This window comes from Cricetulus griseus, chromosome 3 (assembly GCF_003668045.3).
Source record: "Cricetulus griseus strain 17A/GY chromosome 3, alternate assembly CriGri-PICRH-1.0, whole genome shotgun sequence".
Classification (NCBI taxonomy): Eukaryota; Metazoa; Chordata; class Mammalia; order Rodentia; family Cricetidae; genus Cricetulus; species Cricetulus griseus.
In genome coordinates, this window is record NC_048596.1 from 89,600,358 (window position 1) to 89,622,529 (window position 22,172).

The window sequence follows — 22,172 nt, forward strand, 5'->3', positions numbered from 1 at the left end:
GAGCTCTATGGAGGTGGCGGCGGGTACCAGGTGGTGGCTGCAGCAGCGACTCCTTTGAGCTGCGGAGCCGGGCGGGGCGCCTTTCCTCTACCTCTGGGCCACCTAGAAATCTCTGGCCTCCGTTTTCCTTCCCGTGCCGACCAAGGAGAGGGAATCTGCAATCTGGGCTAGGTCGGCGTGCGCCTGAGTGGCGGGCGCGACCGGGACCCTGACGCGGGGCGCGAGGACAGCGTGCGAGCGTGGCGGGCCTCGCGCCTCGGCGGAAGGGACGCGGCTCGCGGCAGGGCCCGGCCGTTGGCGCGGGACCAGCGAGGCGGACGAGTCCGGAGCCCGGCCTCCCGGTGGGGAGGAGGTGTGTGGGCCCTGTAGCGGGCTTCCCCACTTGGGGGAGGCGGAGAGCGGGTCTCTCTCCCCTTTGTGGGCCGAGGCGCTGTCAGCCGGGGGATTTATGGTGGAGGCGGCGGGTGGGCAGGAGGCCGCCTTCCTGCGAGAGAACAAAGGGCCGGCCCGGAGGGGGCGCCTCCCGCTCAGGCCCGACTCCTCACTAGGCGCCGGTCGGAAGCCCGGCCAGAGTGGCCTTAGGGGAGGAACCCGCTGCTCTTTTGTTCGCGCGGAGTGGGGCGGAGGTGCCTGCTGCCATGTTGTGGCCCTGGTCTTCCGGCCGCTTTCCACACGCGCCGTATGGGAAGGGGTAAAAGGATGGGCGGAGGAGAAAACTGTCCAACAGCGGGTAGCGAGACCCTGCCCGGCCTGTCACTGCCCAGGCCGCCATAGCAGTACAGCAGACATTTCCCTCACAGCACCGCCGCTGTTGATAGCCTTTATGCTAAATTTTAAAGGCCCCAGAATATGGCCGCGTTCTAGGCAGTAGCCAGATGTTCTTTAATTTTTTTCCACAAAGGCTGTTCTTTGACTTCTTGAACACTTAAGGGAAACGTGGCTAAACAAGATTTTACTGTGTATTTGTGGTTTTGATTACGTTGTATTTAGTCTTTTGAGGGCTGCAATGCAGTGAAAGTTAATCAGCTGCAGTGAGAGAGCCTAAATAAATGACAATAGACTGGAGGTGTATAGATCTATATGTTGGCAGAACCTAATTTTGGTGTTCTTTTCTCGTTCCAGGCTTTTCATTTGTACCATCCCCTCCCCTCCCCACCCCATCCATTAATATTATTCTTTTGAAGATTCTTCGTTGTCAAGCCGCCAAAGTGGAGAGTGCGATTGCAGAAGGGGGTGCTTCTCGTTTCAGGTATGGTTTCCTGTATGGGACATGGGAGGAGGGGTGTTTGAAAAGGCAAGTTATAAACCCATAACCAAATCCCACTTAACGTGTTGTGGTTCTAGAATTGTTTTCTGAAGAGTAAGTGAATTAACTTTGTGTGTGTGGGGGGGTTTGCTTGCATGAATGTCTGTACCCCTGTATGCAGTGTGTCAGGGCATCAGATCCCCTGGGAATGGAGTTAGAGTTGTAAGCTGCCATGTGGGTGTTAGAAATTGAACCCTTGTCCTCTGGAAGAGCAGCCAGCACTCTTCAAAACACTGAGCCATCTCTAGCTTCTGGTTCATTTTCTTTTAGGCCAAAGTTCAGTCTTCAGTAGTTGTACAATTTCTAAAATATAAATAGGTTCCCTTTTGAGTGAGACATGATTGGTATAGTAAAGATTTTCTTTTGAATAGTGCTTCTTCGGGCGGAGGAGGAAGTAGGGGTGCACCTCAGCACTATCCCAAGACTGCTGGCAACAGGTATGGTAACTTGTAAAGACGGTGAGTTGTCAGTTTGCCTATCAGGATACTTCTTGGGAAATCATCCGTGATCCCGATGTGAATTCATAATTTCAAACTGTTGTTGATGCTCTTGTTTCATATTTGCTGGCATTCCAAAATCAAAATGACTGTCACTACTATTTGGTATTTGTAATATGGTCTGTGTGGAATATGGTTAAGTACTTTTAAGTCTCAAGTTTTGGTTCCTGGATCAGCAATTTTGGCGTTTGTCTGGGAATGTAATCAGAAATGAAAATTCTCAGATACTGCCCCAAACCTACTAGAGCAGAAATTGGGAATGCACCTCCCACTCTGTTTGCGGTTTGAGAAAGAATTGCAGTATTGCTTTGTGGGGAGGAGGAATGTGAAGCCAAAAATTTATTTTTTATATTTCTGCTTATTTAGCAAAGTATTAGGATGGTAGGACATTTGTTACATGAATGGATTTTCTTGATCGTAAACTACTTTGTTGCTGTTTATTAAACTAGCGAGTTCCTGGGGAAAACCCCAGGGCAAAACGCTCAGAAATGGATTCCTGCACGAAGCACTAGACGAGATGACAACTCCGCAGCAAACAACTCCGCAAATGAAAAAGAACGACATGATGCAATCTTCAGGAAAGTAAGAGGGTAAGTAAGTGTGTCAGGGTCTGTTCTGAGGGAGTACAGATTAGCTGTACTGTTTCTGGTATGTGTGGTGTACAACTACAAAGCATGATTCACATTTTAGACAAGTTTGTGACAATATTTTCTTTGAAGAGTGGTCCATTGCCCCTAGGTGTTTGGCAGCAGGGGTCATTTGTATTACCTATAAGCTTATGCTGGTTCTATGTTGGTCTGGTGTGTAACTTCCAGATAATGAGAGCCTTGTGCTCTTGAGTGTCTGTATCTGTGAGAAGTTTATTCCAGTATCTCTTTGGTTAGATGAAAAATGAACACTTCTACAACAAGATTTCCATAGGCTCAAGCCATACAAAAATCCCAGCACAAAGATGGGAGGGTCACAAAGTCCCATTCTAGCCAAGAAGCTACTGGCAATTCAGAACTGCTGGGAGAGGGGAAGTTTTCTTTTCTTTCATGGAGTGATACAGCAACACTCCAGGGCAAGGACCTATGCTCAGGAATAAATGGGCAACACAAATTTCTGTTTTTAGTGGCCTTAGGGAAGAATGTGAAATGGGGTAGGGGCGGAGTTGGGAGGTCAGGAAAGAGTATAATAAAGAAAAATACACTGTATAGATTATCAAAAAAATAAACTGGGAAGAGAGAGAAAGGAACTTTTTTTTGTTTTCCCTGGTTAGGGAGCTAGCTAGTAAAGGGAAAGTCAAATTTTAAATGCTTTTTTTTTTCCAGCTCAGAAAATATTTGTTAACCCACACAAAATGTGTTTTTCTCCCCAGCATACTAAATAAGCTTACTCCTGAAAAGTTTGACAAGCTATGCCTTGAGCTCCTCAATGTGGGTGTAGAGTCTAAACTCATCCTTAAAGGGGTCATACTGCTGGTAAGTTTAAAATGGTAGCTCAAAAGAGTGGGAGGATTAACAAGTCCAAGTTTCTTACACTGGATTATTGCATTAAATCATGAGATAGGTCCTAGGTAATAGATGTATATGTCTGAGTAATAAGAAAAACAGAACCACTTTCTGTTAGAGAGGTGGACCTTGAATCCTCATTTGCCTTGGTTTACCAAGCTGTCTGGAAACAGCTGTTGAGTTTTTCTTTGTGAAAGTGGTTTTGGGAATTCATACGCTAATTCATATAAGATTCTGGCATCTTGTTTTTTGCATAACTAGCAACCACAGTTGGGTGCTCTACTCAACAGTGTCTTGTGATTTATAGTTCTGGTCGTGATATTTTGTAGCTGGGGAGAGGAATACAACATTATTAGATTTAGTACATTGTACCACAGGTGATGGTTAAAAACTTAATGGCTTTATTTTTCTGGGTTATTTTCCAAATGAATAGAGACTATAGTTGTGAATTTAACGGCTGTTTAAAAAAAAAAAGTGTGGACACTTTCAGCCTCTGATTCATGGTGGTTTAATGACTTCTGTAGATTGTGGACAAAGCCCTAGAAGAGCCAAAGTATAGCTCACTGTATGCTCAGCTATGTCTGCGATTGGCAGAAGATGCACCAAACTTTGATGGCCCAGCAGCAGAGGGTCAACCAGGACAGAAGCAAAGCACAGTGAGTAGCAGTTTTTGCTTCCTTTGTTTTAAAATTAATTTGGGAGATCTTTTTATTAACGAAGTCTATCTTTTGTTTTCAAATAGACATTCAGACGCCTCTTGATTTCCAAATTGCAAGATGAATTTGAAAACCGAACCAGAAATGTTGATGGTAAGAATTTTAAATTGGCTGTTAACTAGTACTGGGTGTTTTTATTACATTTATACTTTCTGTGGCCTAAGTATAGAGGTCAGAACACTTGCAAGAATGGTTCTAAGTGTTCTTTACTCTGTTTGCCTCCCCTTTCTCAGTCTATGATAAGCGTGAAAATCCCCTCCTCCCTGAGGAGGAGGAACAAAGAGCCATTGCTAAGATCAAGATGTTGGGGAACATCAAATTCATTGGAGAACTTGGCAAGCTTGATCTTATTCATGAATCTATCCTTCATAAGTGCATCAAAACAGTGAGTATGACTGGAGTAGCTTAGGATGAACATGTCCTTATTTGGGAAAAATTAGTCTCAATTTTTCATACCATCTGAGAAGATGGGTGGCTACTAACATAGTTTGGTGACCACAGAAACTTGGGATTTTGAGGTGTGCTTTATAAAATAGAGGTAGATTATAGATTGCCTTACCTGTGTTAAATTTCCTAGAGAGATTTCAACACAGACTGGTAGGAGAGCATTGTCTTAGCTCTAGGAATTATGAGTCCGTCGAAACCTAAGGAGGAACTACTACATAAATCAGAAAAACTAAGATTTTAAACATTCCTTTGGTAGCTTTTGGAAAAGAAGAAGAGAGTCCAACTCAAAGATATGGGAGAGGATTTGGAGTGCCTCTGTCAGATAATGAGGACAGTGGGACCTCGATTAGACCATGAACGAGCCAAGGTATGTTTTTACTGAGAATAATTTAAGAGTAGTGTGTCTTGTGAGTTGGGATTTGCTCTAGTTAGTCATCTAACTTTATGGCATGACTGCCTTAAAATAGTATGCATTTATCTGGTTCTAATTGTGTTTTGTTGTCTTTTTATCAGTCCTTAATGGATCAGTACTTTGCCAGAATGTGTTCCTTAATGTTAAGTAAGGAATTGCCAGCAAGGATTCGTTTCCTACTGCAGGTATGATTTTTTGTTTTTTAAGCAATGTCCAATAAGGTTGAGTTTTTCCTTTGGAATAGTAAAACACAATATATGCTTTTTTAAATTACAGGATACCGTAGAGTTGCGAGAACACCATTGGGTTCCTCGCAAGGCTTTTCTTGACAATGGACCAAAGACGATCAATCAAATCCGTCAAGATGCAGTAAAAGTAAGTTTTTTGTTTTAACAGTAGTGTAATACTTTCCTTGATTCTACTTAACTAGAATTATCTTAACTGGTATTGAGGTTTCATAGTATCCTTCAACCTACTTTTCTTCTCAAAGGATCTAGGAGTGTTTATTCCAGCTCCTATGGCTCAAGGGAGGAATGACTTCTTCCTGGAGGGACCGTTCATGCCGCCAAGGATGAAAATGGATAGGGACCCACTTGGGGGACTTGCTGATATGTTTGGACAAATGCCAGGTAATTTTAAATAAGAGCAGTGTTTGAGTTAAACTAAAAGTTTAGTTTTAGTGGAGTTGTAAAAATTGTCTGTATTTTTTAAGGTAGTGGAATTGGTACTGGTCCAGGAGTTATCCAGGATAGATTTTCACCCACGATGGGACGTCATCGTTCAAATCAGCTCTTCAATGGCCATGGGGGACACATCATGCCTCCCACGCAATCGCAGTTTGGAGAGATGGGGGGCAAATTTATGAAAAGCCAGGTAAGACATTGACAGTGTTTATAGTGTTAGGGCAAGCCTTAGGTCCAATGCATTTTGCCCTGTATTTAAATGAAGCTGAGTTTGCTTTTAATCCTTTTTTTTTTCCTAAGATCTCCATCTGACAGTTGTTTCAAATTGAGTATGTAATGTGTGTCCTTAAAATTAGTAAAATCAGATCACTTTATTCAACAGATAGGTTAGATATTCCCTGTTTTATCTTTTCTGGGCAGATGCAGTTAATCTCTGGGCAAAGCAATTGCTTGGATCATTCCCTTGGTATTCGATTACCATAATTTTTATCTAGACTTTCTCTCTCCCTTTCTGAAATAGGGGCTAAGCCAGCTCTACCATAACCAGAGTCAGGGACTCTTATCCCAGCTGCAAGGACAGTCGAAGGATATGCCACCTCGGTTTTCTAAGAAAGGACAGCTTAATGCAGATGAGGTACATTTGCCTACATTACTTTTATGTAGTAGTATGTCAGTGCAGAAATCTCTTGCCCGATGATTATAAAAAGACGCGAAAGAGGACTTGAAGCTGGATCTTTTCCTTTTTTCTCTTCTATTCTTTCTCACTCTCATCTCTACTATTCTTTCTCACTTGTCTCTACTTTCCCCCCTATTCTCTGCTTCTTTTTCTCTTTGGATATCCAGCGTCCGATGAGCGAAGATTATGAGATATGAGGGCAAGTTTCTAAGTAATTTTTAGTAGTTAGCATGAGAAATGATTAAGATGTTGGTAGTTTATCTGTAAGTAGAATAAAGAATATTTGTATTGCTGATATTGCTCCAATTATGGCGCAAACTAAGGTTTGTAAATAATGCCTTATTCTTTTCCCCCAGTATCTTACCCAGAAGTTAAATGTTATTACATGATATGAAGTAACTTTCCGTTTAGAGAATTATATCTCTGCCATAATAATTAGATTCATGTAGAATTAATTATAGGGCATTAAAAGTATTAAGATTTAATGTTTGCTTCTGTTAACTTGGTTATATGTTAATTTGTTTTCAATTTTAGATTAGTTTGAGGCCTGCTCAGTCGTTCCTAATGAATAAAAATCAGGTGCCAAAGCTTCAGCCCCAGATAACTATGATTCCTCCCAGTGCACAGCCACCACGCACTCAAACACCACCTCTGGGACAGGTATGGACCCCAGAGTGTCTGCCCCGGAAAATGTGTGGACTCACATGTCCTTCCTTCTGCTTCATGGTGGTACTGTTCCTTTTTGATTTGTTTATTTTGACCAAATGTGTTGTGTTGCTTATCTTTAGACACCTCAACTTGGTCTCAAAACTAATCCACCACTTATCCAGGAAAAGCCTGCCAAGACTAGCAAAAAGCCACCACCATCAAAGGAAGAACTACTTAAACTGACGGTAAGTTTCAGATACTCCCTAAATCATCTCTACTGCTTAGAAAACATTTGAGGATAGGGAACACTAATTTGAATTGAATTGTGTTCTTCTCAGGAAGCTGTTGTGACTGAATATCTGAACAGTGGAAATGCAAACGAAGCTGTCAGTGGTGTAAGAGAAATGAGAGCCCCAAAACACTTTCTTCCTGAGATGTTAAGCAAAGTGATCATCCTGTCACTAGATAGAAGTGATGAAGATAAAGAAAAAGCAAGCTCTTTGATCAGTTTACTCAAACAGGAAGGGATAGCCACAAGTGACAACTTCATGCAGGTAGAACATTCTACTGATTGTGTAGTAGGTAACTCTTACAGTCATGGTTGGGAAACTAATGAACTGTTTTGTATATTCTTACCGAAGGCTTTCCTGAACGTATTGGAGCAGTGCCCCAAACTGGAGGTTGATATCCCCTTGGTGAAATCTTATTTGGCACAGTTTGCAGCTCGTGCTATAATTTCAGAGTTGGTGAGCATTTCAGAACTAGCTCAACCACTGGAGAGTGGCACCCACTTCCCTCTCTTCTTACTTTGTCTTCAACAATTAGCTAAATTACAAGATCGCGAATGGTTAACTGAACTTTTTCAACAAAGCAAGGTCAATATGCAGAAAATGCTGCCAGGTAAGAGCTTCTGGCTTAATACAGTAAGTGGGGATTTTTGATGCCTTTAGGGGATTTTTGTATAGCAGTCTAGATAGACCAGTCTGGTAAAATGAGAAATGTCTTTGCAGAAATTGATCAGAATAAGGATCGAATGTTGGAGATTTTGGAAGGAAAGGGACTGAGTTTCTTATTCCCACTCCTTAAATTGGAGAAGGAACTATTGAAGCAAATTAAGCTGGATCCATCCCCTCAAACTATATATAAATGGATTAAAGATAACATCTCTCCCAAACTTCATGTAGATAAAGGATTTGTGAACATCTTAATGACCAGGTAAGATGAATAGTTTCATTTGCTGGAAAGAAGTCTTCAGGGCAGAGGCCCAAGAAGTTATTGTGGGATTTCTAACATGATCTCTGCTGTTCAGCTTCTTACAGTACATTTCTAATGAAGTAAGCCCACCTAGCGATGAAACAGATTCTTCCTCTGCTCCTTCCAAAGAACAGTTAGAGCAAGAAAAACAACTGCTGCTCTCCTTCAAGCCAGTGATGCAGAAGTTCCTTCATGATCATGTGGATCTACAGGTCAGTGCCCTGTATGCTCTGCAGGTGCACTGTTATAACAGCAGCTTCCCAAAAGGTAAGGTGAATGGTGTCTCGGAGTAGGGAATGAGGGACAGTCTGAAACAGCATACCCAATGAGGGAATTACATGGCGTTTTGTTTTGTTTTGTTTTAAGGCATGTTACTTCGATTTTTTGTTCATTTCTATGACATGGAAATTATTGAGGAGGAAGCTTTCTTGGCTTGGAAGGAAGACATAACACAAGAGTTTCCAGGAAAAGGCAAGGCTTTGTTCCAGGTAAGTGCTTTGTTAAGATTCTTTGCTATTGATTTGGCTTAGTATTTTTTTTCCTTTGGTATTTTAAATGACCTTTCTAACTTGAATGCTTCAAAAAGTTAAAACTTTGAAAAAAAGGCATATTTTCTAGTTTGATTTTCTATTTTCAAGTGGAATTAGAGCCCTGGGAATAGAACTTTACATGAAAGTACTCTAAATCCATAGTGTACATAAATAAGATTTTTAAAAGTAGGATGGATCACTGACTGTACTTCGAGGGGTCCTGAGTTCAATTCCCAGCAACCACATGGTGGCTCACAACCATCTGTAATGAAATCTGGTGCCCCCTTCTGGCCAGCAGGCATACATGCACTGTATACATAATAAATAAATGTTTAAAAAAAAAGATTTACTTTAAAAAAAAAGTAGGATCACAGCCTGATGCTAAAGGTTCTTACTTAGCACAATTCAGATAGTTAACAATTTTTCTAGAGCCTCAACTTTGAAGAAGCCCTGGTTTACTAAGGTTTGTAGACTTTAGTAAGTTTTGTAGTTTTTAGATTTTTGTGAGGATCATTCTTAGAATCTGACAGTAATTTCAGAAGCTACTATATGCTGGTAAAATTTGGTTTGGAAGAGTTACTATCTTTGACAATAATGTGTCAGACTAGTTAATTGAAGCTAGGTATGTGGTTTGTGCCTTGAAGCCCAGCACTTTGGAGTTAGAAGGTCGAGGACAGCTTGGAAAGACAGCTCAGTAACTTAATTGTAACTGTCTTATCTTCAATCCCCAAAGTTCCAAGCCCCTTTCTGGTGTTGTGGGCCCTATGCATACATGTACGCAGTCATACAGTTAATCAGTTAATCACCTATGTATACACAAATGTTTTAAAGGGAGAAAGGCTAGAATGGCTCAGGTAAAGTTTGTGAAGACCAAAGTTCAGTTCCCAGAATCTACTTAGTCTCTTTGGGTGAATTTTTTAAAGATTTACCTGCATGTATATCTTATGAAGGTACCAGATCCCCTGGAATCTGTAGACAGTTGTGAGCTGCCATGTGGATACTCTTAACCACTGAGCCATCTCTCCAGCCCCTAAAACTTAATTTTTATATACTATATTACTAAGTTTTATTGAATTATAACTTTAATTTACAGGTAAATCAGTGGCTAACATGGCTAGAAACTGCTGAAGAAGAAGAATCAGAGGAAGAAGCTGACTAAAGAACCAGCCAAAGCCTTAAATTGTGCAAAACATACTGTTGCTATGATGTAACTGCATTTGACCTAACCACTGCGAAAATTCATTCCGCTGTAACGTTTTTCACATATTTAAAGCAGAAGCACGTCAGTAAGGTTTCCTTCTGCATAAGGTTTTTGTAGTGTGATGTCTTAATCATAGTCTACCATCAAATACTTTAGGAGTATCCTTAATGTTTAGATAGAATATTAGCAGCATGCAATAATTACATCCTAAGTTCTCAAGCAGAGGCAGTCTATTGCAAGGACCTTCTTTGCTGCCAGTTACCATAGGCTGTTTTAAGTTAGAAAACTGAATAGCAACACTGAATACTGTAGAGATGCACTTTGCTCAGTAATACTTGAGTTGTTGCAATATTTGATTATCCATTTGGTTGTTACAGAAAAATTCTTAACTGTAATTGATGGTTGTTGCCGTAATAGTATATTGCCTGTATTTCTACCTCTAGTAATGGGCTTTATGTGCTAGATTTTAATATCCTTGAGCCTGGGCAAGTGCACAAGTCTTTTTAAAAAGAAACATGGTTTACTTGCACAAAACTGATCAGTTTTGAGAGATCTTTAATGCCCTTGAAGTGGTTTTTGTGGGTGTGAAACAAATGGTGAGAATTTGAATTGGTCCCTCTTATTATAGTATTGAAATTAAGTCTACTTAATTTATCAAGTCATGTTCATGCCCTGATTTTATATACTTGTATCTATCAATAAACATTGTGATACTTGATGTAGTTGTACATGACTTCAAATAGTACCTGCAAAGTTATGGAGAATTATTCATTTTTGAGATTGGACTTATCTCAGTTTAAGAACTTGGGAAATTTTTAGCTTCATAGTCTTAACACCAGTGCTATTCAGTAGTGAATTCACCCTGTAAGCAGCATTCATTATCATACTTTAGAGTATTCTGTTTTTCACCCTACAACTGTTTCCTGTCATTCTCATTCTAATGCAAACTGTCAACTTAATCTGGAGCTGCCTTTTTTGTTACAGACTTTGTATCAACTCTTTGGCTTTCTAAGCACCTTACAAATAAGCTTTCCTCATCCACCATCTTCTTTGCTGAGGTACCCGTTTAGCCCTTAATCTCTCCATTTACTCTTCACAACATAGCAACCAGAGCAAGAAACTGAAAAACAAAACTGCTATGGTTTAAAACCCAGCAAGTGCTAGACTTAAAAGTCATTGTAAAATTGGCTCCCTTTGATTTTGTCTAGCCCTTGCAATATGCAGTTCCTCTACCTGGAATACAGTGCTCTCCTTAACCTCTTAACCTTCGGATGGTGGTATAATTTTCACTCAAAGAACTTGCCTTCTTCCTCTGCCAGGACAGTGAGGAGCTTGTATCAGTCAAGGATTTTTTTGGGGATGTCACTGAAAGGTCTGCAGGGAACTCAGAACAGTGGTCCACAGAAATAGCCTGACTAGGTCAAGTTCCACTGTGTCCCTTGCATCCCCTGCCAATATCTGTTCTCAGGTGTCACCAGCTCCAAAAGCCTACAGTGCAATGAGTAGGGACAGATGTATCCCTTGCTCCCTCCCAGCAGAACCCTGGTCTGCTTTGGAGACTCTGTCATCAACTTTCAGTGGAGTAGAAGAAGCTGGAAAGAGTTGAAGTGGACAGCCACGGATAATTGTGGGATTCAGGTCCATCCTACGATTCAGCCTAGCCTGTGGTCCACCCCTTGGTAAAAGCTGAGCTCCAAGGGAACAGTGCAGGTGTGTTTCTTCACTGCTGAGTGGAATTTTGTGAGCTTCAATCTTAGTGAATTTTGGGAATTAGGAACTTAAGGGCAATTCAAAATTAGGTTTAGAATCCAAAATGTCCTGGATAAAAGATTGTCTTTGAATCTAAAGACTGATTGACTGCATGGTAACTGAATTAGGGCTAACACACTAACTGAAATGATCTGTGTATTGCCCCACCCACTAGAAAAACTAGTAAATAAATGATTGATAGTGACCTGGGTTTTTCTCATTTGTTACGCTCCTTGATCCTAATGTTTCACAGTGTGACCCAGTTGTAAACATCCAGCCTTCACAAAGCAGTGGTTATGTGAAAACTGTCCATCACAGCACAAGCAGTCCCAGAGCCTGCTTTCTTTTTTTTTTTTCTCAGACAGGGTTCCTCTGTGTAGCTTTGGAGCCTATCCTGGCACTCGCTCTGGAGACCAGGCTGACCTCGAACTCACAGATCCGCCTGCCTCTGCCTCCCAAGTGCTGGGATTAAAGGTGTACACCACCAACACCTGGCCCCAGAGCCTGTTTTCAAGGCACACTTTGAGCTGGTCTTAAGAAGTTGCGCACATACACATTTATAACCATTGTTAGAGACAACCTGATCCAGGTATCAATAGTAGAGACTGAACTGGGAGTCACATGGGGAGGACTCCCCACATCACTTAGAACTTGGGTCTGGAAAACAGGACAGAAAGCCATCCATCCAACAAGAATGCTCTTGTAGCCTTCTGCTGGGCTCCAGGAGGGGACCTTGGCAGGCAAGATATATACTAGTCCTGTATCCAAAAACCTGGTGTACACAGGTGTGGGAATTTTGGCTTGGTACCCATCTACTATGAATGACAGTGATGTGACTCAGAAGCAGTGATACCTTAAGGATTGTTCAAGTCAGCTGAACAACACAGACTGGAGAAAGTCTGGTTGGCAGGATAGAGACAAATATTTAGGGGTAGTAAAAAGCAATTTGATGGCTAGGTGGTGGTGCATGCCTTTAATCCCAGCACTGGAGAGGCAGGCCGATAGGAGTTCGAGGCCAGCCTGGTCTATAGAGCAAGTTCAGGGCAGGCTCCAAAGCTACACAGATATCCTGTCTCAAACAGATTATATATATAATGTGGGGATGGGGCACTTTATAAGGGGAGATATGTCAGTGCTACTTGAAATGGTGTTCAGAGAATGCCACATGTCAGGGAAATAAAGATCAAAGTTGAGGGAATCAAGCAACTAGAGGAACATTCACAAAGAAGGAAGCAGATTCACAGGCCCTGAGATGGGAGTGGTTGCTCACAATCTCCAGGTCAGGGTGGTTGAGCAAAATAAGGTAGCCTGAGGCTGGAGATTGATGGGGTGTTGGCTGAACCAATCCGACATAACAGACTGGCCTTTATTCATAGTGGGATCGGCTGTCCACTGAGGATCATATTATCTAGCAGTGAGAATTCACTAAAATGGCCTAGAGTCTTTGTGTTATGACATTTAGCTAGCATTCACTCAGCATTTAGTATGTTAGATTGGAGTATACACACTGATTAATCCCATCTAATCTTCATAGCATCCCCGAGTACTATGCTATCCCTAATTTACTGATGGGGAAACAATTGGATAAGTCATACACCTTGTCCAAGAGCTTTAGATAGTTCCAACCCCTTCTGGAGGTTCTTAAGTGTGCATTCAATGAAACCTTGCATTGTGATTCAAGTTATTGGTCACTTCTTTTTATTCAGTCTGTAACCCCAGCTCAAGGATTATGCCACACACATTCAGGTGGGTCTTTTCAGTTAAAACTTTATGGAAATAGGGCTGGAGAGATGGCTCAGCTGACCACACTCACTGGCTGCTCTTCCAGAGGTCCTGAGTTTAATTCCCAGCAACCACATGGTGGCTCACAACCATCTGTCATGAGATCTGGTGCCCTCTTCTGGCCTGCAGGGACACATGCAGACAGAACACTGCATACATGATAAATAAATCTTTAGAAAAAAGATTGTGTTCATGTGTCTGTGTGTAGTGCCACAGCACTTGTATGGGACAGAGGACAGATTTTCAGAAGTTCCTTCTCCTACCTCGTTTATGAGGAAGGGTCTCTGTTCCTCCTGCCACAGCACAGCAGTAAGTGAGTTTCTGTCCGATTGTGTCTCCACTTGCCATCTCATCATAGGAGTGCTAGAATTACAGACATGAGCCACTTCAGCTAATTTTTAAGATTGGTTCTTGGGATTCAGTTCAGATCATCTGGCTGTGCAGCAAGTGCCATGCCACCAGCCCCCTTTCATTTCTTTGCCCTTTTTCTGCACCCCTTTCCTATAACATGACTGGTTAAGCACTCTTGTGTTATTTTCAATTCCTCATGTTGTGATGACCCCCAAATAAGATTATTTTCGTTCTTACTTCATAACTAATTTTGTTACTGTTATGAATTGTAATGTAAATATTTTTGGAGGCAGAGGTTTGTCAAAGGGGTTGCTACCCACAGGTTGAGAACCACTGGCATAGACAAACCAAGAGTGATGATGCAAGTGAATTAATGATGGCACTCTATTGAGTTCTCTGAAGAAACAGGAGTCATAGCAATGAAAAATTAGACAATAAGTAAAAAAGGGAAAGAAGGAAGGTAATTATAATAACAATTTCTATAACTTGGCCAGGAATGACCTTTTGAGGAAGTTTCAGATTTTGAGGAGCTTAAAGTTTATATAATTTATAATATAAAATTATAAAGTCAATGCAGGGCCCTCAAGGGTGCCTGAGTGAAAATCATGTTTGTGTGAAAAACCTTAAAGGCAAATGGCAGCATGGAGTGAAAGGGTGTTCCAATATGTCTGATTCCAAACATGTAGCAATTAATGGAAAGCTAAGAAAAGAATCTGTTCTACACACCTGAGGAGTTGGCCACAAAAATCGGGCAGGAAAAAGAGTAGTGTTTCAAGTCCTGAGATGGAGACATCATGTATGCCAATTCAGATAGTAGGTAGGCTCCGTTGTCTATTAGGAGCCTGGGAACCAAGAGTTCAAATAATTCTTAAAGTTCATATTTTCTTCTCCTAATGCAGCAGTTCATTTCCAAATTACAATGGAAAAACTCCAGATACAGCATCTATGGCAACCATTTTGTGGTATTTTGTTTGTTTGCACTACTGGAGATGAAACTCAGGCCTCATACGTGCTAGGAAAGAATTTTACCACTAAACTACAACCCCCTCCTCAGACTCGCAAATTTTAATTTCCAAATTACTCTTCAGAAAAAAAAAACAAAACCCAGCTCTCATCATTTCTTTCCAGCCACACAAGGCCTTTGCAGTTACTTGTTCTGTATGGGAATGACACATCCTTCTGAAATGGTTCCAGCCACTGCTGGTTTGTAACATTCACGAAGGCCCTTGAAAGGAGTTGTTTTTTAAAGAAATTGAAAGATTTAAGCACTGTTCCGGGGGACTTGACTGTATAATCTGAAGAGTCATCAGAAGTCAAAACAAGCATATTTAAAGACTATTTTTAAGCTGGGCGTTGATGGTGCACGCCTTTAATCCCAGCACTAGGGAGGTAGAAGCAGGAGGATAGGATCTCTCTGAGTTCAAGGTCAGCCTGGTCTACAGAGCGAGTTCCAGGACAGACTCCAAAACAATACAGAGAAACCTTGTCTTGAAAAACAAAAATAAATAGATAAATAAATAAATAAAAATAGAATAATGCACCACCACTGCTCGGCTATTTTTATTACTTTTAATGTTTTTGTTTTCCAGATATATCTATGGGACTGTGCACATGGATGAAGGTGCCCATGGAAGCAAGACGTATCAGATCTTCCTAAAGCTTAAGTTATAGGAGATTGTGAGCTGGTCAACATGGGTGCTGAGAACTGAACTTGGGTCCTCTGGAAGAGAAAGCATGTGAGCTCTTACCCACTGAGCCATCTCTCTAGCTCCAAGTACGTTTTAAAGCAGAACATTGAACGAAAAGAGTCCCCACCTACAGGGTAAACAGGAGGGCCTGCTGTCCTTGTGTGAGGACAGGGGCTCATTGTCCTGGAGCTCAGAATAATGTTTCTAGCTAATCAGTGACACAGACTCCCAAGGCCTAGACTTCAAGCAACTCAACAGTGATGATGTTCTCTCAAAAACCATGAAGGCAAGCCACTGGCCAAAGATTTTTATGTAGAGTTTGATGGAATTATTTTACGAAATGTGGGCCGAAGAAAACACACTAATATGTTCTTTTAAATGTGCACTTCAATGTAACAATGAATGAAATAGTAGCTGAACTATTTCACATACCTCCCAAAGGCTTATAAATTTGAATTAGTAAAAAGAAGCTCATGTTAACTACATATTTATTTCATGTGCAGGTGTGTACGTATGTATGGGCATGTACATGCAAGCCATGGTGTGCATGTGGAGACCAGAAGACAACTTGAGGGTTCTCTCCTTCCACCATTTGCATCCCAGAGTCAAGCTTGTTGGCCAGCACCTTTACCTGCTAAGCCATCTCTCTGGCCCTCAAAAAATATTTAAGCAGAGAGAGAACCTTCATGGTATTGCCGAATGACACAGGGCTGCTGTTTTACAGCTCTCATGCCAACATGACTCCAACCAGCCAAACTTGCTAGAACTCATGGTAGAAGAGAGGTAAGCAAGGCCTCACTACAAAGAACCAAGAGTCGAATGACTGTCCAGAGTTCCCATCTTTGGATAAATGTGGCTTTAGTGTTATTTTCTTTGAGTCCCAGTCTCACCATACAGCCCAGGCTGGCCTCAAGCTTTTGATTCTCCTGCCTTCTGATGATAAATGCTGGCTGGGATTAGCCACCAATTCTGTCAAGAAATGCAAAGAACAGGGCTGGAGAGATGACTCAGAGGGGTCTGCTCTTCCAGGGGTCCTGAGTTCAATTCCCAGCAACCACATGGTGGCTCACAACCATCCATTATGAGATCTGGTGCCCTCTTCTGGTGTGTAGATATACATGGAAGCAGAATATTGTATACATAATAAATAAATAAAATCTTAAAAAGAAATGTAAAGAACAACATCAAAAATAATCAATGAATATTTCTTGCTAAGTCTTAATGATGGGGGAACCTGGGAAGTAGATATAAAAGATGCAAGGTCTATTTTGCTGGTCCCCAGAAACCTGACTGGGAGCAACAATTGATTAAGGAAGACAGACATGGGCTGGAGAGATGGCTCAGTGGTTAAGATGGCTGCTCTTCCAGAGGACCTAGGTTTAATTCCCAGCATCCACAAGGCAGATCACAACTGTAACTCCAGCTCCAGGGATCCAATGCCAATGCACATAAAATAAAAGTTAAATAAATTAAAAAAAAAAAAAGACAGACACAAGAAACCCAGAGTTTGGATCAGGTGCCCTGTGCTCAGACAGAGATGAACCAGCAGCCCAGATACTCAGCACATGAATGAGGAGGAAGGTAAGATAATCTCAGTATTGTGTAGGGAGTAGTGGGAGTAGGGAGTAGTGGGAGGATTTCACCAGTTTGAACACACTGATAATAAATTCACAGTCACCAATAATGCATTGATTGGTATTGCACTAAGGACAGAAATCAAAGCACATCTTGGTGTCATTTAACCAAGAGTGAACCCAGATTTGAATTCTCCACTTTGCTTTCTCCGTGTCTCCATCATTCCTGTCTGTCTGTTGTATTAATCTGAACCTGTGAATCTTGTCTGTCCCTGGATGTGTGTGTGAATGTGTCTGCCCCTAACAAAGGGCTTTGATCTCTTTTTAATTGAACAGCATAGAAAATATCAGATAGGGAAAGAAATGAGGAATACGTTACAGAAATCTTTAACCAGTTTGCAAGGGATTAAGTCATTGACTCCAGCTGACCTCCACTTAATCAGAAAACAAAAACTATCAAACAATGTCCAAATGCTGCATTCAGCATTTAGGATGGATATTCATTTTTTAAGGCCGCTTTCAGCCTATTCCCAACAAGTGATTCCCACAAACCACAAACACACATGCATTACTCTTGGGTCAGGGACATGGAAGTTACATATCTTAAGATTGCAGATCAGGATTGGTTTCAATGTAAAAACTGATTACACAGGAAATCCAAGGTAAGTAACGTTGTGACAGTGTCCCTTAAAGGCAGGATAAACAAACATGCTGAATACACAGGAGGATGGCAGTCTTATATGCCTTCAAGGTATATTATTAACTCTAGCTGTGGGGCCAGCAAAAGCTTTAGTCTCTTAAAACCTAAGAGATATTTTCAGAAAAGGCATCACACAAGGTGTGCTCGCACAGTCAGTCATCCAGGATAAGGAGGTCGCAGTGGGTACTTTTTGCACATACTGTTTTCACCTATAGATCATCCCTTTGTCAGCACTTGAACCAGGGGAATGTCTTTTCATTGGTGTCCTTGACATGGCAGGTCATGAATGCTCATACATACAGGGGTACACTCACTCCCCCCTGTTCTTGAATTCTCTGTCTGGTGGAGACTTTCCAACAGATCACTTCCAACTAGCAGTCTGAGAATCTATAGGGTCACACCAGAGAGCCCCATGTGCTATAGCTTTTTCAGCGGCAAATGACAATGACCACTGTCCAAATTATAACTCTGTGCTGGTCAGAGAGGATCAGTTTAAGTTTATATCCTGTACACAGCATCTGCTGGGGATGTGGGTGAGACACTCAGCAGGTGACAAGGTGCTTGTCACTAAGATGACCTAGAATTTCATCTCAGGGACTTACAGGGGAGAAGGAGAGAACCAATTCCTGCAAGTTGTCCTCTGACACATATCCTCTACTTCCAATTCTGTGAGAAATGAGAGCGGTGCAATTAAGAGACTGTGTGTGTGTGTGTGTGTGTGTGTGTGTGTGTGTGTGTGTGTGTGTATGCGTGTATGCGTGTGTGCAAATGTGTGCACGTACATGAGATGCTCAACAGACAAAGGCACCTACTGTCAAGCCTGGTTGTAGTGGCATCTTGTTCCATCAATAGATTCGAGGTACTGGCCTTAGAGTGTGGCTTTGGTTGTAAGTTGTCTATTAGCTATGGACAACTTACATTGATATAGATTGTTGTATACTGATATTTATATAAAATTAATTTTGTATTCCTGTTTTACATAGTTTGTATATTGTTTCAAACTTGAAATTATATTTGTCATATTGTATAGTTTATTTGTTTCCAATGTTTTTGCACACAAATGTAGTTATTTTTATCATATTGTATATATATTTATATGTTTCTACATATGCTTAAGTTATTTTGTATGATGATACAATTTAAGAGTATTTCTGTCATTTCCCACTATACAGTTCTACCTCTGATCAAGATATTTACATATATATGTACATAGTTACAACTTTGAGGTCATTGTCCTTATGCTGCAAATCTGTTTAAAGATTGTTATATCTTCAGTCAGTAAGCAATATGTGTTTTTGAGAATTACAAGTTGTACCTACTCATGCTTCTCATACTTAGCTTTGTTAGTCAGGTTCTCTAGATGCACAGAAATGTACTCAGCATAGATATTTGATCTTCAAACACTTCAAAGGCCTACAGAATATGGCACTTAAATGTTTTAATAATTTAGAACTCTGTTGGCATGAGGCACAACTGCTCCTGACAGCACTCAGCTATTCCCAAGAATATGACGGGCACCAGTGGCAATCCATTTAGAGTTCATTTTCTTTCTTTCTTTCTTTCTTTCTTTCTTTCTTTCTTTCTTTCTTTTTTTTTTGGGTTTTTTTTCTGAGACAGGGTTTCTCTGTGTAGCTTTGGAGCCTATCCTGGCACTCACTCTGGAGACCAGGCTGGCCTTGAACACACAGAGATCTGCCTGTCTCTGCCTCCGGAGTGCTGGGATTAAAGGCATGCGCCACCAGTGCCCAGCTAGAGTTCATTTTCTTATTGGCAAAACTGGTCTATTGGGCAAAGAACTGCCCTTGTTTCCACTGCTGACAGTGGACATGCTGTCCTAACTGGACAAGCAAGATATAAGGAAAGAGACTGCTGAAACTTGACAAAACAGGGTAGGAAAGTCTTACAAATTTTCCTGCATCTGTTAACAATCTATCAGATATTCTATGCCTTAGCCAAAGTTGGTTGCCCCGACTTTACTGTGAGACCTTGGGTGACTGTCCAGGTGACCAACTGTTTCTGTCATTTCTTGCACGTTTAGTAAGTGCACCCACTTGTACTTCCTGCTTGCCTAAGTAATGTTATTTTCCTTCTCAGATCTTGGATGAGGTTGAGGATTACATAGTCACAGCTAGTATCCTTTTTTTTTTTTATCTCAGCTAGAGCATATTAGGTATAAGACATAGACTTTCCAGAATAGGACAGCTATTGGAGTAATGTCTGTAATATTCCTCTTACCCTTGGCCTGGACATTTAGTATGTGTTTCTTACATTGCTCTTGTAGGTCTAAATTTGTGTGTGTTTTTACCTTTCTTTCTCCTGAACTATACTTGATATCAGTTATTATTGTATATAGTTTTTTTTTTTAAATCAGGTTTAAAACTCTCCTATTTAGACAAAAAGGGGAAGTGTAGTAGCATCTTGTTTCACCAATAGATTTGAGGTGCTGGCCTTAGGGTATGCCTTCAGTGTGCGGACATGATCCCTTTTAAGGAAGAGGAGGGCCCTCACTCTTTCTCTTGAGTTGTGGTCTGAGCATCTTCCATGGCAGAATCCTGCACCTCCAGGAGCATAAGACTGTGGCAGCTATTTACCTTCATTGTGTGAGTATTCCCCAAATAAATATGTTATTCTTTATTTGGGCATTTGTGGACTTCCTTTACCATGTCTTCATCTGGTGTTGGGAATTAGATTCCCAGGTCACACATGGTAGATAAAGATAACCAACTCCCACAGGTTTTCCTCTGATCCCCACATGTGCACTGTGGCATACACATCAACTCTCTTTCCCCACAAATAAGTAACATAAAAAATTTTTTAAAAGAGAGTACAATGACTGAAGACATGGTTCAGTGATTAAGAGCAATTGCTGCAGGGCTGGAGAGATGGTCCAGAGATTAAAAGCACTAGCTGCTCTTCCAGAGGTTCTGGGTTCAGTTCCCACAACCACATGGTGGCTTACAACTATCTATAATGAGATTTGGTGCCCTCTTCTGGTCTGCAAGCATACATGCAGGCATAACAATGTATATAATAATAATAATAATAATAATAATAATAATAATAATAATAAAATTTTTTAAAAAAGAGCAATTGTTGCTTTTCCAGAGGACCCATGAAGAAAAGCAAGAAACTAGAGCCAAATACATAGATTTATAGGCAAAACTATAGTGTATCTATCTATATCCATGAAATTTTAGTCCTGAAATAGTAAATACCATTTTCAATTATTTATAAACATCTCAAATACTTCAACTGCATTAGATTAAAACTATTTTTTTCTCAAAGAACTCTGGCTTTTTGAGAATTCCTTCCCCGAGAACATCTTCCCCACTCCTCTTGGAGTCCTAAGAACAAAGATCAACCTGGGAAACCAATAAGTTCACTGGGCTAACAGAACATGGGGGAGGTGCCAGTAGCAGGAGTGTGAGGTCCCCAAAGCAGACTTAAAATCTTCATTCAGCATGGATTGATGTTTTTCTCATAGCATGGTGTCCCCTTCAGCTAGCTTTCCACAGCCTATTTACTCCAGCAGCTCCGGAGCCCCGGAGGCTGGGTGCAATTAGGGCAGAACCACCTCCAGATGGCTGAGGCATGCAGCGGGAATCTCAGACCCAATGACCCTCTCCACTGCATCTTTCTATGAGGGAATGATAACAGTTTATATGTTCAATAGTGACAGGCTACTGCAAGCAGGTGCAGCTCATCTGAAAGATATGGCTGTTTTGTTCGGAAGACTGAGCGGTACAAAGATGAAAAGCATTTCAAAATGATAACCTATTAAGGCATATCTGACCTGGCCCCACTGGTCCAGATAAGTTCAGCATGAGGATCAGGACCATGCATCCACAGGGAGATTTTTCTGGGAATTTACATCTTCACCACTTACTCTGTTTATAATCCTCCCAAGCATCCTGAGAGCTCAGTGCACTCTTGCTGTTACAGAAGAGCTCCTTACCACATCTGACAACAGTACCTTGGGGGATGTGGTTAAGGCTTCGGGTTTAGAATAAAATGGTTTTCCTTGCATAAATGGCAACAAAACTTACTTTTCAGTCCAGCAGTCCTGGTATTATGGTTATGCCTGGTCTAATTCTGAATTATCAATAAAGACAATGAAAACCATTTTCTCAAATGAGGTTTTCAAACCTTACTGTAGGAGAAGTGGTCTGATTCAGATGGATCAAGAAGCCAGCTGGGAAGACAAATGTGCCCAAGGCCACACAGCTTCAGAGCACTAGGGAGTGAGATTCTGATCCAAGATTGCTGGACTCCAGGGTCTCAGGCAGCCCAAGCAAACCTCAAACTTGGCCTTCACAAATGCCAGATACCCAACCAACCAAGTTCTATCCTCAGCTCCAGGGTCTGGGCTCTTCACCAATAGGCTCTTCTCTACAGCCTTCTGCTGGTACCAACCCCAGAAGGGGAGTGGAGCTGATGCAGCTGTGACACAGAGTCCCAGTCCAGG

General features: G+C 41.3%; 1 protein-coding gene and 1 non-coding gene across 2 annotated transcripts; both read left to right on the forward strand.

The window, feature by feature from the left end:
* Window positions 1–1,100: 1,100 nt before the first annotated feature.
* On the forward strand, window positions 1,101–10,581 carry Eif4g2 (eukaryotic translation initiation factor 4 gamma 2; the record flags this gene model as incomplete). The annotated part of the gene is made up of 21 exons (XM_027410314.2): window positions 1,101–1,249; window positions 1,678–1,743; window positions 2,253–2,393; window positions 3,164–3,266; window positions 3,821–3,952; window positions 4,039–4,105; window positions 4,246–4,397; window positions 4,716–4,826; window positions 4,973–5,056; window positions 5,148–5,246; window positions 5,362–5,500; window positions 5,584–5,744; window positions 6,075–6,188; window positions 6,765–6,890; window positions 7,019–7,123; window positions 7,217–7,432; window positions 7,520–7,778; window positions 7,889–8,093; window positions 8,188–8,399; window positions 8,499–8,620; window positions 9,756–10,581. Coding segments are annotated over 21 exons (2,829 nt in total), but the record flags the coding sequence as incomplete, so codon positions are not given.
* On the forward strand, window positions 6,241–6,433 carry LOC113835102. Its single transcript, XR_003484338.1, has one exon. It is a non-coding gene; the product is annotated as a small nucleolar RNA SNORD97 (small nucleolar RNA).
* Window positions 10,582–22,172: the final 11,591 nt, after the last annotated feature.